General features: G+C 39.4%; 1 protein-coding gene across 1 annotated transcript in view; it reads right to left on the bottom strand.

Moving 5' to 3' along the window:
* Positions 1–3,784: 3,784 nt before the first annotated feature.
* The window catches only part of LOC309663532 (cyclin-Y-like protein 1), a 33,820-nt gene continuing 19,982 nt past the window's right edge, over positions 3,785–17,622 (bottom strand). Inside the window, exons 4-8 of the mRNA XM_082478880.1 lie at positions 16,513–16,548; positions 13,168–13,287; positions 9,177–9,343; positions 5,733–5,895; positions 3,785–4,175 (exon numbers count right to left, since the gene is read on the bottom strand). Coding sequence (XP_082335006.1) covers positions 4,059–4,175; positions 5,733–5,895; positions 9,177–9,343; positions 13,168–13,287; positions 16,513–16,548 — 603 coding nt within the window. The 3' untranslated portion in view covers positions 3,785–4,058. The remainder of the gene's footprint in view (positions 4,176–5,732; positions 5,896–9,176; positions 9,344–13,167; positions 13,288–16,512; positions 16,549–17,622) is intronic.

Here is a 17,622-nt window from a genome sequence, read left to right as displayed (position 1 = left end):
AGTCTTGGGTGATGAAAGATTTTAGCTAACCTACACGCTATAGGTAAACATTTCCAAAAACATTGCATAACCTGAATACAGAGTGAATTGTTTTCCAGTAAATACTGGCTTCAGCATTTTTCAAAAGTCAAGGAATGGTATATTTTATAGAATGGGAAAACTAAGAAATGAAATTTGACCTGTTGTAAAACTAGGATTTAGTGCTGTTGAATTTCAAGAATGGGCATACAGGGTACATTAGGAGTAAATGTGAAAGCATAGGGTCATGATGGAATCTGATACAGGGTGGAAAAAATTTCTCTTAACCAGAAACACTGGGCCCTAAGAAGTTGTCTTAGGGTCAACCACATGAATTTAACATACAAAAATGGCAATTTAATTTGGTTCAAACATACATTTCAAACTTTTGTCTTTTCCTTGTAAAGAATAAAGTTCAGTTCACGGTATACCAGAGTTAAAATTGCACAGATGTCAGTATTCCAATAGAGAAAAATAATTTTTCTTAAAAAGCGAAAAAATAAAATTTGAGTTCAGGTAGTCAGATATTCTTTTATAGTCTTACTACTTTAGGGAACAAACCCTTCCTCGGTATAAAAATCTGGAAAAACATGCCATAGTTGCCACCCTATTAATAACTAGTTTCCATGCCCCATATTTGTTGGAGAACCTACTTTGTGATGTTTAAATTTTTACCTTAAGTTGCCTCAATTTCCCATTTATTAAAATGGCTGTATTGCCTCTAGAATTAAAGCTGAAGGGGAAAAGCAATTTTTAGCGATTCCCCTTATTCTACCAACTTGTTCTTGAAGCTACAGTCATGCCCAATGTTCCTACCCCCAATTTTTTTTTTTTCAAACCTTCGACCACTCGAGATATGTCAGCATTTCTGCTTAGTAACTGGCATATTACTACGCGGTGCAAACTATTGATATAAACAGTGACTTGTGATCGATTTTTTTTCCCTTCTGTACTAAATCAGATCATTTCTCCTCATCAGCAACTTAACAAGAACAAAGTTAAAGATGTGACCTTAGGAAGGTAACTAAGGTGGAGGAAATACTACGGCAATACTATCAGGACTGATGGAATATTGCTCAAGTGCAGTGGCTAGGGTCTAAAAGAAACTTGAGAGATCTGGTATATTTCCAACTGAATGTTAAGTGAAATAGCATGTTAAAGTCAAATTACGTGGCTTGTTTAAAAGTCACCCTCTTAACAGCAACCACAATTCTACTGCTTCCTGTTCTTCCATTTTCTTTCCTGTTCAATTGCTTGAAACCCTCAAACAACAAGTTCTGATTCTACAGTATTCCTGTAATTCCTTTCTCTGTGGATTTACCTACTTTTATCTTTCAATGTGCATTTCCATCTTGGCACCATAACAAACAATTCAAAAATGCCATCTAATGCATTATGCCACTGAGCACTGTAGCCAGTGATTTTAAGTGGACTAGATTATCTTCAGGTTGAAAAGAGCGTAAGCTGAAGAAATAAATGTCTACATCTTAACTAAAGGCAGGGGTCAAAACAACTTATGAATGGTTAGTTGGAAAATGCTTTAAGGCCCGACTATCAGAGCTGACTGAAAACATTTGAGTTAGGCAGAGTTGTAATGTTATGTGAACAGTGAGAAGTGTTACAAACACAGTAGCCATATATTTTAATTAAAACAGAGTTTATTAGCTTTTCTTTTAATATAAACATGAGGAAGAAAAACCACATAAGTTGTAGCATTCTTTTCAAAATAAAACTGCAATCAGTACTTGAATTTCCAAGCTCCAAACTCCATAAACAATATTTTTTGAGGTGGTAGATTGTAGTATTTTATATACCATAATTTATCATTTATGTCTCTGTCCCTTAAAAATGATGGAACCTGCAGCACTCAGTATAATGTGAAGCCTTGCTATAAAGAGAGAAAGTACTTCTGGCCCAGAAATGCTTTGTTTACAGGCAAAATTCCTAGGATTACATTTGAGAAGGTAGGAGGAGAAAGATTTCACATAGTTGAGAACACTTTTTTTTTTTTTTTTTTTTAATATTTCAAGTTTAGGTGACATCGTTACCAATCTCCAAAAAGACTGATTACTGGACCTCCCTGCCTTTTAAAGCCTGAGGTAAGGGTTCCTAAGGTTTATATGTTTCCTCTTACATAGAACTTGAAGTGAGACACCTACAGCCAGGTTAACACACAGGATAGAAAAGCTGTTTCGTATCACTTACTCTCCTGTCACTACTACTAGGGTCCAGTTCTTTTCAATTTATTACATGTGAATTAACACTGTTGTTCATAATTCCTTCACCAAATCTAGAAAAAAGAAACTTAGGTGATCAAGCAGGTAAGCAGCCCAGCCTTGCAAAGGACTATTTTAAAAAGAGGAGGGGAGGTATCCCCTCAAGTCTTAGTGCAATTTTAAGCTTTGATACTTGTAGAAGTATAAATGCCACAAACTTACGAAACATCATTTGAAAGTTTAATCGAATTTCTTCTAAACTCATTTAGTTTTGTAAATTTTAAACGTTAAGCGTTTATTGTTTTATTTTTTATTTTTTAAAATTTATGTATTTATTTATTTATGGCTGTGTTGGGTCTTCGTTTCTGTGCGAGGGCTTTCTCTAGTTGTGGCAAGCGGGGGCCACTCTTCATCGCGGTGCGCGGGCCTCTCATTATCGCGGCCTCTCTTGTTGCGGAGCACAGGCTCCAGACGCGCAGGCTCAGTAATTGTGGCTCACGGGCCTTCCCAAGCCAGGGCTCGAACCTGTGTCCCCAACAAGAGAGCCTGCGACAGTGAGAGGCCCGCGCACCGCGATGAAGAGTGGCCCCCGCTTGCCACAACTAGAGAAAGCCCTCACACAGAAACGACCCAACACGCCATTAAATAAATTAATTCATTTAAAAAAATAAAAAATAAAAAAATAAAAGCTTAATGTTTAAAATGTACAAAAGTAAATGAGTTTAGAAGAAATTCGATTAAAGTTTCAAGTGATGTTTTGCCAGTCTAGCATTTATACTTCTGCGACACTGTTCTGGAGTATCCAAGCACACTATATTAAAGCTTAAAATTGTTCTAAGACTTTTGGGACACCTTCTATTTCATCACCGGCTTGTTAATTACTGGACCACCATGTTGGCTGGAATTATGAAAATATCCTTTAACACAAGTACATAACAAAGAGGAAAATCATCACAAAATCAGAAGCACCATTATAGTTAACAAGAAATGCAGCACGGACCCAATAGAAGGAAATAACCTACTTTCTCTGTTTATGATCGCAAACATGCTAATATGCTAATAAGTACTGCCTGCAAAGAATTTGGATGACATGTGTTATTCAGCAGCTTTTTGGTTTAAATTGATTGCCAATAATGACTAGCAGCTTCAATGATATAGTAGGGAGGAAGAACCCTGCAAAACCTAGCGATGCTACAACAGTCTGTTCCGAAGTTTGGCTTTATGAGTTGTTAGGAGTCCCATGTTTTTTTTTTGTTTTTTTTTTTGTGTTTTTTTTCTTTTTTGTTTTTTTTTGTTTTTTTTTCTTTTTTGTTTTTTTTTTGTTTTTTTGGTTTTTTTTCTTTTTTTGTTTTTTTACTTTTTTTTTTTTTTGGAGTCCCATTTTTTGATGGTAATACTGCACTGATTCTAAAGGAATATGCAGCAGTATGGGACAGTGAGGTAAGAAAAACATAGAAGTTATATAGCTAGTGTCTTTAAAGTCTAAAAATTTAAACTATTAATTAAAAAACGTCACATAGCTCACAGCTATCAGATATCTGTGCGTGGATTGGGAGCAGATATCTGTGCGTGGATTGGGAGCTTTTAGCTTTGGAGTGGTTTTTGTAACTCTGTTTACAATAAAAAGGACAGAAGAGCGTGTTACATTGACGAGGTCCCGTTCTTTCCTATGAGCATAATCTTCGCTTGTCCATGAGTCTCTTGAATTCAATGTCTTTCTTTAAGGTGAAAATACTAACTTTGCTGGTTTCTGAGCAGGAGAGGTGATATTTCTCCAGTCTTTGTTTCGAGGGGTTTATGATGTTACAACCCCTCACTTCTCCCTTAAGAGAGGATGGCATTGGAGCGCCGAATACCAATGAAATGATCAGCGCTGAAAGACCTTCTCATAGCAGCTCTACACACGTCTTTGTATTTGTCGTCACACAATCTGGAAATGGCCTAGGAAAGTCAATCAGGTAGAACATAGGTATAATTAGGGGGGAAAAAAATGTTCGGACCTTAAAAAAACAAAAAAAGCATCATTGATAAGCCACACATCTCCATTCGTTTAGATAAGTTCATAGTTACTGCTACTTTGGATAGCTGATATCTACACTAACTGACAGTTCCCTAAGGTAATAACCTTTAAGGGCTATGATTAGATTGCTGGGGCAAGGGGTAACTTGCCCTAATAACTTAGAGTTACTTAAAAATTGGCTTCCTAATGATAGGCTCCTAATAGCAATATCATCTGTTACCTACACACGTGATCCTTAAACGTAATGGACATACACTTGGGCAAAATCAGTGTTTACTCAGCTATTCAACTTCTCTTCAGTTTTCATTAGTTATTACATACTCTAAGAAAATTTTAATCAGGTAGGTATGTGCTGAAGGTAGGAGAGGTCTAATGACAAGCGCTGAAAGGTGCTATTTCACTTGCACATAAATTATGGTAGAAAAACATCTTATTCTAAAGTACCACCAAGGTACCACAGAAAGTATCAATTTTAAATGTGTTCATTTCAGTTGTGAATTTTGCTGTATACCCACCAAAAATCATAAGCCATAAGTATTACGTTGTTCCATGTACGTTACCATTTATATTAAAAACTCATGTACTTTCTACATCCAGTATCTGAATCCACATTATACCTTCCAAGTATAGGTCTCTCAGGTTAGCCACGGATGCTTTGTCTAATAAACTCATGGGACTGAACTGTGATACACACACACACACACACACACACACACATACACACACACACACACACACGAACTGCAAGCTGAGTAAAAAACAGTTAAGAGGGAATTCCCTGCTGGCGCAGTGGTTAAGAATCCGCCTGCCAATGCAGGGGACACGGATTTGGGCCCTGGTCCGGGAAGATCCCACATGCCGAGGAGCAACTAAGCCCGTGCGCCACAACTACTGACCCTGCGCTCTAGAGCCCGTGCTCTGCAACAAGGGCAGCCACTGCAATGAGAAGCCTGCGCACCGCAATGAAGAGCAGCCCCCGCCCGCCGCAGCTAGAGAAAGCCCGCGTGCAGCAGCGAAGACCCAATGCAGCCATAAATAAATAAATACATTTATTTATTTATTAAAAATATCAAGACAGTAGAAATAGTCCAAAACATCAATTATTAAAAAAAAAACAGACAGTTAAGAGTGGTAAGTAGATTCTGTAGGTACATCTGATTAGGGATACAATTTTAAGAAATTATTCATGTATGGTTATATGTAAGTGTAGAGGTTCAAATGGAAAACCATTAAGAACAGATTAAATATGATTGAAAGTATTCTGAATTATGGTTACAGAAGAGACAATTTTTTTTTTTATAATGTGGGATCCCTGTATAAACCATAAAAGACACAGGAAATATGATGCCAACGGGTCAATAAGCTCTTCAAACTGTTAACAGCTTTCCATTTTCCTAATCACTGCTTAATATAATTTAGCTACAGGTGTGGCTTCGGTGGCTGACAGAAAACCCCAGTTAGTGATTTCACAGCCTTACCTCTAAGTTCTGTGCTCTTTCTTTGCTAAGAGGAGTGAATAGAACATTCAGGTTGTTGTCATCTGCTAAGGAGCGAAGGTCAAAGTAGTATTTGGCATACACACTGAAAGGAACATTAATATTAAACTGAAGTAGCTCCACGAAGTGCCTTTCCATCTCATTCCTGGGGGAGGAGGAGAAGACAAAACCAACACAGGACAATTTTAGTCAACTGGGCTATCTTCAAAAATACCATTCTGAGCTACTAGGATGGCTCTAAATACTGTTTTGAAACCAATAATGGCTACCCAGCTGGATTAATACCCTAATGTGCAAACAAGGTACAGCTATTTGTGGTCCTTTCTGCGTCCCAGCACTTTGAGTCTGGGACAAGGGGGAAGAGGTCATGGCCCTCTTATGCACTCATGCTGCTGACTCAGGGGCTCATTCTTCAGAGTTCCATTAGTGCAGCTGTACGATTCATGCTCCACACTCACTCACGAGGCCCCGCTCTAGTGATCAGTTGAAAGGAATGATGTATGCTGTTTATTAGCTCTGAAGAACTTGCAGACATTTTCACCGGGCTGGTGACAGGCAGGGGCTTACTGAAGTAGAGACGAGCCAACAAAAGGAGTGGGCACATCACCACGGCAACAAATGGATCCATCGAGAGCCACTGCTATTATCTCTGAGGGGGGAAAACTCTTGAGGCAACAAGGATTCATCTCAAGTAAATAAATAAATAAGCTACATTCGATGGGAAAGGGAATCCCCCCACCCCCACCCCCACCCCGTGCATGGGGCTGTGTCAAAGGGCATAATGCAAGTTTCTGTTCACCTTAAAACCTTACTAGGGTGAGTTGTCGTCACCATGACAGGACAGGATGCACTTTTTAAGCTTAGGAAGGCAGTAAGATTATGTCTCAGCTAGACTAAACCCACTTTACGATACGACCTCTGATAGAGCAGTTGTTGCCCCCGGTGTTAGGAGAGCAGCCCAGAATGTTCAGACCTACCGCCCCTTGCCAGGACAGACTGCACACGCCCACAGAGGGCGAATTCAATGAAGTGGGAAAGTAGAGTGCTGGGAGCAGGCTTCTGCTATATGACCATATCCAGCCATTTGCTTGCCAAATGTTTAAGTAAATAAATATAAAGTTAGAGTAAATCTTACCACTTTTCACAGCAATCACTTTAGAGAGTTGATTAGATAAAAATGATAAATACCCAAACAAACATGCAAGTGGCTTATTTTACAATACATTTGGTTTCTTGGTTTTCAAGTGTTAATATTTTATCCATTGGATAAATCAACAAATGCTCCATGTTCTCCTGTATGGAGAGCAGAGTATGAGCAGAAATGAGGTTTCTCATTTGTTGAACTTTAAACCTAACTGAACCTACTTCCAAAATTAATTTCCTGTTCATACGGCCAGAAGTCTATAGAAATGTAAATCAGATAATGTTTTGATAATCAGCTAATCAGGACTTAATTTACTACAGGAATAAATGCACTTCACTATCCCTTTTATATTTTCTCCACTAATACATTTTAATTGTGTGGAAATACAGTACTTCATAGGATTAACATGTCTATTAATAGAGCTTTAATCACTGAAGAAAAGCATTATGCCTACAGAATATGCATCTTCTGTGTTTTTTGCTGTTTGTAAATGGCTAGGTGGCTGAAGAGCCTACCACTTACAGGCGCAGCAAACTGTCTGAACAGCAGCTGCTCAGTTTAACTTACTCTTTTGAAGGGAAATATATATTTAACAAGACACAGAGATGTTAGAAAGTTTTAAGGAAAAGCTGATAGACAGCAATTTTTCAATTCAGACTCAAAATGAGACCATTACAAATAGTAGTCAACAGCAGAGGGATGAAACAAATGTGTATTAAACACTTTGTTGTAATGCTTTCCAACTCCCAAAGATCATAAACAAAAGCAGCCTATTATAAACATAACTCCTGGTGATTCTCCGTTCTACACAGAAAAGCGTTGTTTAGAATTAGTTTCTTCATAGCTGGACAGTGCCGCCAATGCTCCTGGGCTCAATGTCTATGAACACCCACACGTTTCCCTGCATGTTCTCGGATGTTGTACCTGGAACCAGAGCCCCAGTCAGCTCAGCTGCAGATTCTGAGAAAATTTCAGCTGCCATCATGGCAGGGATGGTGTTCACGATTACAAATTTTCCTTCCTTCAAGGGACCAGTTCAAAGACTGATGATAGTGTTGGTCAACGTCACTTTAGTTTCTGCAACTTCCAAAAGTACTTCTATTCATTTCAAATTCATTATCTGCTGTTCCACTGTTTGCTAAGATTGCTACCAGCAATATCACCACGACCACCTGGTTTACATGATCACCAAAGTGGGCATTTTCACCAAAAGCCACTTTGACAGCTACTGACAGTCACTGGTCCCTTCTCTTAGTCACAGCTTTCCTCGCTTCAGCTGTAAATATGCACTTTGGTAATTGTGAATTATCTAGGGTAAGGGGCAAAGGTAACAAAAACAAACTCTTGCCCCTGCCTGCCATCTTGATCGGCCTCTGCTGTCCAATATAATCAAGAGGTGTCCTTTCACATTTTCCTGAATGCCACCCACAAAGACAGGTTCACTGTCAAGCGGGCACTTCGAGAGTCTGCTGGAATTACCTCTCTGGCTCATCCTGCTTCCCACCCTTGGGGCCCTTCACCAGAGCCAGATTGGAAGCCTGGCGTTTCATGCCAATGTGAGCGTGCCATCTGTGAGGAGAACCTGCCTAGTTAACTCAAGGCCCCACAAAGTGCCGCTGTGTTTGCTGAGTGCCCTGGGTGAGGCCCCAGGGATGCTTCCCGGACGACCTGAGAGGTAGGTGTTTCCTAGCTCAGCAGACTTTAGGGGAGGAGACAGGAACACAGGGATCTGAAACCTTTATATGTGGCTACCTGTACATCATAGTTTCTGTAACAACAGAACCTCAGATAAAAAGGAGAAAAAGACCAGCAAAAGCAAATACACAATGTGTGACTCAGGTTGAAATTATAACCTGTCAGTAGTCTAGAGGCCCTAAGACCTTAACAGTGGCCACTTGCTTCAAAGACCAGGCATGTGCCCCTTAAAAATGGACTGGACCTGGTAGACAGCTTTAAGAAAGCTGTCAAGTTACTTACTGTACCATGTTGCTCTGGTAGTGAGCTTGTAAAATGTTTGGCAAAAACCACCAGAAAAATAATTTCAATTTCTCAAGCAGAATATTACAACAATAACACATCAAGACCTACCAATGAATGAGGGGAAATACAAATTGTTATACTACAGCTAGATAGAAAGAAGGCTGTAATTTTATGTCTATTTCAGCTCTCTGCACAAGGTAACCTTTCTTAAAATGTAACATTTCTTAAAAATGTAAACTTTATGAGAGCAAATGAGGTATTGGAAAATGGTTAGAAAGTTCACGGTAACCTTACAAACTCACATGTCCTCAACTGTAACGTCCTTGAGGATCTGGCAGTCGTCCACATTCCATACAGCCCGATCGTCCCAAAACTCGGAGGCAAGAAGAATGGCTCCCAAAACAATTCTTTTCCAGTTAGTGGGGCAAATGTCGATCTCAGCATAAGTTAAAAGCCTTTCTAAGTAAACCTGCAAAAGTAGAGCACTGATCTTTGATTTTCGTTCAGTTTAAGTGCTGTGATAAGAATTGTTAGGAATGACAGATTTCATCTCTTTTTGACACCCCTTTTATTCCTAGGTTCTACAAAGACTTTGCTCAGCCAAGCCAAGGCCAGAGGCCAGGTCACAGTTGTAAGTCAGATATTTCTGTGAGTCTGATATTTCTACTCTGCCCGTGTGAATTTCCAACCCAATTTTGGTCACAGGAATGAAAGGACATCTCAGCAAAGGGCATTCTAAAGACACGCATTGTATTATTACCTTCCCACTTGTCAAGGGCAGCACATACAGCCCAGTGTCGACTTCAACTGTTCAGTAAATGCTTGAGTGCCTATCACGTGCAATGTTAACTACAAGACTGGTGGTGGTTGCATGGCGATTTTACATAACGCTTGAGTGTGTAAAATTCTGGTAAGACTGAGCACATCTTTACCTTCTCTTCAGAGTCAGTCACCAGTCCTTTTGTGGCATGAACTTGAAGATAAAAACTGGTGGTCAAGAGAGCCTCCCAGTGGCTGCTGCGTGGCACAGCAGGACAGGCAGTACAAAGGGGCTTTACAACTGTCAAGTATTCCCATATTTTAGTGCCTTTTGAAGGAACACACATGCATACAAAGGGTAGTCCTTTTCATAGCCCCAATTTTTCACATCTCCATTATCATTTCATTATTCATTTCTGTCTTACATAATCTGCAGCTTAGTCAATTCTTTTGGTTTTAAGGTGGGAAGACCTGCCTGTGTCTGTATCCCTGGGGCTCCTCTAAACCTGCCGGTTTGTGAGATGATTTCACGGTTTCTTTTACATGTATCAAATGTCTACCCTACAAAGAACTGGATGGAGTTAACAGCTGAGCAAAGATTAGAGAGGTAAGCTGTGATTTGTTGTTACCTCTGTAGAAGAGTGTATATGCCATTTGACAAAAAGAAAAATGTCCAGTTTGAAAGAGTCTGTTTACTCTCTGAAGGGTTATCAGATTGACAGCTCAGATTCGCCCATGCCCTCCAAACTCTACTGTGTTTTCAAACACGGGTATTGAGATTATATGTTCTTAGTGAAATTCGGCTCCCATTCCCCAAAGAACTCAGCACTCTCTAGTACCCTAAGAACGACTCTCCCCGCAAGGTTCAACTCTCTACTTTATGGGACTCATCAGAGGCACTGAAACGACACTGGCAATCTCTCAACTTCCTCTCACCTTTGTACTGGCAAACTTGGTACACGTGCTGATATTCATTTATCCCACTTGCCCTCCTGTCTCGGAGGAAGCGAGATTTCTTTCTTTTCACTGAAGCTAACTCTCCTATGAATGAAGTTGATCCCACCTCACTTCTGCAGAGCACTGTGCCCACAGTTAGTCTCCTTTTGAACAACTTCTCCCTCTCTGTCAGAGGCTTCCTCCAGTGTGAATGCTTCCATGTCCCCAGCCTGTCCCCCACTGCCCCTAGACGGCGTCCTCAGGCCTGAGGCCAGCTCCTCATCTCCCATCCTCTCCTTAACCCACTTCAGTCAGCCTCCTGCTGCTACCACTCTACAGAGACTACTCTTGCCGTGGTCACCGGTGCCTTCACACAAACAACCCAGAGCTCTTCGTCCCAGAGCTCCACTCCCCAGGCCTTCCCTCATAAATGAAAGAGCACTGCCACACGCCCAGTCGCTGAGACCAAAAACCTGCACTTGAGTGTATCCTGCTCCAATCTGTTAGGACTTCTTGTTATCTCTACCTTCACTGGTACCCTGACCGCTTTTCTGTCTGTCACTTCTGACTTGTATCGCTGCCACTGCCTAACTTCTCTGCCTCCCAACAGACTACAGTCTGTTCTCCCCAAAGCAGCCAGGAGAGCCTCTTAAATTAAGAGTACTTTATGCGCCTGCTCCAGATCTGCCAGAGGCTTCCCATCAAACAAATACCTTCTTCCCGTGGCCTGCAAGTTACGAGGCCCTGTGCGGTACGGCCTTGTCCTTCCGTGACCTCATCACCTATGCTCTTTCCCTCATTCCCCGCTCGGATCACAATGGCCACCTTGCTTTTCCTTGAACACACAGAACAAGTTCCTGTCTCAGAGCCTTGCACTTGTCCCCTCTGCCCGTAATGCCAGCGTACCTGATCTTCCTCAGTTCAGCCAGGTCCTGGGTTCAAACATTACCTCTTTAAAGAGGCTCTTCCTGAGCTTTCTAGTAAGCCCCTCTAATCACTTTATCCCTTTACCTTGCTTTCTCTTCATGGTTTTTACCACCACTTGAAATAGTCATCTTTTAAAAAACACTCATTAAAAAAAAACACTTATACTTTGCTATACACCTGAAACTAACACAACACTGTAAATCAACTGTACTCCGATAAAAAAAAAAAAAAAAAAAAAATTTACGTCTTCCACACTTGCTCCATAAAGGCGAGAACTTTATTTATCCAACTTGTTCTCTCCTCCACCCCCCACATGTAGAAAAGTGACACAGAGTAGGTATTCAGTGACATGGTATTTATGACATGAGCAACTTCTTGGTAGCATTTAGCGTTTGGACCATACTCTCCTTCTTGAACCTCTCCTGGTGTCTCTTAGGGTTCTCTGCTGGGTTTCCTACCACTGTAGCCACTCCTCTGGGGATCTGTCCCTTAAGTGCTGACAGTCCCTAGTAGGATCTATCTTCTACCCACTTTTTATTTTACATACTTTCTCTGCATTTGAACAGCTACACTTAATTCCCTCCCTCTAGCTCAGATTCATGCTCCAATCCCATATATTCAAATGATTACTAGACACTGCCATTCTGCTGTCTCGCAGGTACATCAAGCTTAACTTGGCTACAAAGAAATGCCCCTCTTCCAACCCAAATACTCTCCTTCCTGCATTTCCTAGCTCTCCATATGCAAGCACCATTCCTGCCTCTCTCAAGCATGTGCTAAGCACTCCAAGTGGCCTGTAGCGCCAAGAAAAGGCCTGTGTCTGATCCAGTACCCACTGAGGGGTCTCTTTTCAAAAGGACAAGCCTCCTGTCCTAAATTCTGCCTTGATAGGAGCAGGCAGTGAGTGGCCTAAGTATTCCTTCCCTGCAGACCACGCAGCTGACTTTCCCCCCTACAGGTTTGCTATAGGGAGGAGTAAAACAATCCCAACTACCTCTCACTTGAATATGATTTATTATTCAAATGATAAAATCTTACCATAGGAATTAGGAATGGATGACAAAAAGGTCCTTACACAGCTGTAGCTTAGCAGGCTAACTAGAGTAAAGCCTTCTGAAGTCCTACTGGCACCCTAGTCCTGGGCAACTTCACATGCAGGCAGTAAGAGGACAGCAGGGATGGTTAACACCATTATCCATTATCCAAGGAACAGAGAACTGAGGGCAGTAGTTCTCAGTCAGGACACACATCAGAACTGCCTAGGCAGTGCAGTCTGGGACTCAGCTTCAAACTGCCCGGAACCTGTTTCTGCCTGTGGACCAGAGCGCTCAGTGATTGCCCCGCCCCACCACCACCACACGCGTCGTCTGTGTGTGCGTGTGTGCACTGTGCGTGCGTGTGTCCCCTCAGGTGTGGAAGGAGAAACCAGAAATCTCTCCTGCTGCCTTTAATAGCAATTGTTTTGTGATGAGAAAAGCAATGGCAACGTTTTAAATCATAATGATGATTAAAGCTCAAATGTGTATACTTTACTTTCTTTTGATAGGTTTCTCTTAATAAAGTTCTAATGATCGTTTCAGGAACCTACTTTCATTTGGGAAAAACAGGACCATACCATGTGTACAAGACAGAAATTTCTACAGATGCTTTATGAAAGAAAAAATATCTTACCAAAGTTACTACTGCACCTTCAGCAGTTAGCTGTGCGGCACTAGAAAGAGTATGAACAAATCCGTAAATGAATTTGTGTTCAGGATCATGCTCGAAGTATTCCTCTGGAATCTTTTCTCGCTGAAGGGAGAAAAAATGCAATTTAAGTATCCACGGAAGAAAAATACTTAAAAGTACCCTTAAGATAGCAGTCTTCACACTTGGGCCCACGTGCCCCTTAAAATAATTCTGATTGGGTGACATGTCTTGTAGTCTTTTAAATCTAAACAATGGGATCCTAAAATACCACAGTGATCCAGTACTCACCACCATTCATTAAAGAAAAATACAGGCACAACCGCAGAAAATTTATGTATTTCCACGTTCCTCCCCACAGAATTCTAACCAAATGTAAACTATTGGGTTGGCCAAAAAGTTCATTTGGTTTTAAGTAAAAATAAAAGACACAGTTTTCATTTTCACCAAGCATTTTATTGAACAATATATTCACTAACCAAACAAACTTTTTGGCCAACCCAATACTTTTAGGCTCAAAAGTCTTGCTGATCACCATATGTCATACTTTTCTGTAGTCAACTTTGAAAACACATTTCCAGTGTCCTGTAACCATAAGGCTCTAAGAATGTGCTGTCCTGTACAGCAGTCGCCAGCCACGTGTGGCCACAGAGCACCCGGAGAAGTGAATTTTAAAACTTTGTCATTTTAATTCGTTTAAAATGTAAACAGTTTTCTAATTTTCTTCTTAGAGGCCTTATCATATTAGGTTTATTTACAAATATTTATATTGTTTGATGCTATGGAACATCATCCTTTAAAAAGATACATTTTCTGTTACTTGGGTATGTTTACTTACCTGCTCACTATTCACACAAAGTGCAACTCGGTTCATATCCATCAACCCCTTATACAACACGTCTTCGGGAAAATGACTAGACACAACATGGCGTGGGGAAGAAGACTTAAAGGAAGATGAATTTGACTTCGAGCTGGAGGAAGTAATTTTCTTCTAGTAATTAATTTCAAAGCAAATCAGCATGAAATAAACACAACTGTATAAGAGAAAAATACCACTTCAATAAAACTGACACTTACTGTGAGTGGATGTAATCTCTCATCAAAAATATCCAAGGATCTATCTGCAACTCTATAAAATAAGAATGTGCATTTAAAAAATTAATTCAGGACTTACTATCTTAGTAAAATATCGGCTAGGAGTAGAGAGAGGGGTAGAGGAAGCTTAACCTTCAACGAAGCAAACAGTTTTATAAATTCTTCTCCTGGATTCCACCCTTAGAAAGGTTTCCTGACCTATTTTTACTCAGCACATCAAGTTCTGTGAAACCTTTTCTACAACAACCAGCCAGAGTTGCCTCTATAAGCACTGACCCTCCCTAACAGGCAATGCTAGTAAACCAATATATTTTCACCCCTCTAACCTCACACTGGAATATGCAAGAACATTTTATGAAGCAGTGGTGGTGGGCAATAAATTCTTCTCACTTCAATCAATGTGAATATGAGATTCATGGTTTTTTCCCGTTTTTTTCTCTTTAGTTCTTTATATCCTTATTGTGTATTTCTTCTTGTCTCTTTTAAATAGTTTGAGTTAAAAATGTAATTGTCTTTTTATTTTAAAAGAAACCAGGCTTTTTAATTTAAAATTTCACCACACTAATACACTGCGCTCATTTGAACAGCGGTTCTCTAAATGTGGTCTGCAGGCCTCTGGGATTCTCCCCTATCCCCTCCTTCAGGAGGCCCAAGAGGTCAAAACTGCTTTTATAAGAATACTAAGACACTACCTGCCCTTCACATTGTGTGACATTTGCTATGGATGTATAAAAGCAAAAGTGGGTAAAACTGCTGGTTTCTGAGCATGAATCAAGGCAGTGGTACCAAACTGAATTAGAAGTCATTCAATTATTCACTGCCACTTGCAGTTAAAAAATCTGCTTGAAGAACATCCTTGATAAAAGAGTAAAAATTAATAGTGTTCTTAAACCTTGGTCCTTCTTTTTAATATTCTGAATAAGTGGAAAGTATGCATTAAGCACTTTTACATACTGAAATATGGCTGTGTTAAGGAAAAGCACTTGTGACTTGGCGGTAAGTCATTTTTTTCATAGAACACCATCTTTATTTGAAACACTTTTTTCATCGAACACCATCGTTATTTGAATGTACAACTGACACAGTCATTCTTTCAAAAATGAACAAAGTGAGCCTGTCACTTCAAGGAAAATAACTCTAAAGTTATTTGTTGCCAATGATAAAATTCAAGCCATCAAGCTAAAAATATCAGGAGTTTTGGAAAACTTCTACCTTCGATTGTGAACTTGACAACTTCTCAACACTTAAAAGACTTTTCTGGTAAGACTGGTGGTGATACTAACAAAAGTGAGTTTTTGACACTGTCTAAAGAAATGTGAACCAATACTTTCCAAATGACCAATGTATAATATTATAAAGTCAGGTACAGGTAAAAAGATCTACTCAGTATGCATGACAGATCAATGGGTATTAATTTAACATAGTATTTATTACAAGTTCATTGATATGATTTAGAATTCCATTTTAACTAATTTAAGAAACTAGCACATGCAGACTTTTGGTACAGTATCAAAGAATATACCAAATTATCTGAAGGCTTTAAAAATACACCTTTTTCCAACTATATATCTGCAAGCGGCTGGATCTTCTTCATATTGTTTCTTCAAAACAAATGACTGAAGACAGAATAGATATGAGAATCAGCTGTCTTCTATTGAGGAGATACTTTTCTCTCAATATTTTTTGTTGTGGAAAATAGTTATTTTTCATTAAAAAAAATGATTTATGTTGAACACTGGGGTTCCCAATCAGGGGTGATTTCGTCCCCCAGGGGACTTCTGGCCATGGCTGGAGACAGTTTTGGTTGTCGTAATGTGGAGGGAAGAAGGTGCTACTGGCATCTAGTGAGTAGAGGCCAAGGGTGCTGCTATATATCCTATAACACACAGGACGACACCCCACAACAAAGCATTATCTAGCTCAAAATTTCAGTAGTGCTAAGGCACACCCTGTTTTAATATACAATGAATTTAATTTTTTAAATTCTCAATTTCAATTTCTAATACAGTAAATTATCAATATAACCCATATAAACAACTACTCTTTGGGATGCTCAGTAACCTAAGAATTAAGGGTCCTAAGAGAAAAATAAATGATTCACTTCTATATTGTAATAAAAGCACTCTAATAATAAAAGCTTATGCCAGTAACATCTATAGTTATTACCTAACACTAAACTTGATACCTTGTAAATTAATTAGCTGGAATAACAAGATAGGTTTCAAAAGAGCTCACCTGTTCTTGATGTGGTAATATATTGCTAAGGTCATACTGTGGAGGAAAAAAAATACATTGTCATCACTGATTTTTATCATATCAGGCCTGAAGACATTTTTAAAAAGGGGTTAGCAAGGAGGGAAGACCTTCCAGAGGCCCAGTGGCCCCGAAATCCTCGAATTCAGAACAGTACCACATGGGTGCTTTCCCCCTTGTTTTAGGTTCTTCAGCTTTTAGCAAAATTAGGAGACCCAAAATGCTAGATATGCTGTTAGAAGGCATGTTTTGGTTGATTATTATAATATATAAATTATTACATATGTCCCCTGTCATTTGTCCTTCTACCCACAAAACCTTCTGTCCTGTACAAGTTATATCTATCTATACACATGCTTAAATTTAAGCCATATAGTAGTTTGTGTGTGGGTGTGTGTGTGTGTGTGTGTGGTTTTTTTGTTAGCCCCTGCATTTCAGTTGATTTAGTTCGCTATCCACCTACCCATCCGTTTTCCATTATTTCCCTAAAAGTAAATAATAAAAGTGCTCTATACCAAAATGATTTCAAATCACTTTTACATAATTATTAGAAAATTTAATAGCAAAATTTTATAGCCACAAAACTGATGATAGGTCTAGCTATCCTGAAATAAGCAGTGCTAATAAGACAGCATAATACTACACAGTATCCTATTAATGACAGGTATTTCCAAATTATTTTAAATAAAGTATTAACGAACAGATAGATACAAGTCCTTAGGTAGTCTTTTTTAAGTTACTATATTCCTAAGTTATTCACAGATGTTGTATATTAGGCAACAAAGGGGTTCTCTGGTTAAGTTATATGCTCCCCTTTGTTCTCAGTGTCTAAAATGAAACTCAAAATAATTGAGGGAAGGCAAATCTGAATTTTAGAATAGGTCTATAGAATCTTAGCACTTGTATAAAGGCCTGTAACACCGTTAGCATCAAAGATGGATACTTCTATAGTGCTTCCAAGTTTCATCTTCAAATTGATTTTAAAATCACAGCATTAGAAGTTTTATGATGGAAAGGACCACTGAACCGTAGATGACATTTAATTAAACCACCCATTTTACAGATAAGGGAACCAAGGCTTAAAACTGACTT

The sequence above is a fragment of the Balaenoptera physalus genome (assembly GCF_965194825.1).
Source record: "Balaenoptera physalus genome assembly, contig: SUPER_6_unloc_3, whole genome shotgun sequence".
In the NCBI taxonomy this organism is placed as follows: domain Eukaryota; kingdom Metazoa; phylum Chordata; class Mammalia; order Artiodactyla; family Balaenopteridae; genus Balaenoptera; species Balaenoptera physalus.
Note: the sequence above shows the minus strand (reverse complement) of the source record. Positions and strands in the feature narration are given on the sequence as shown.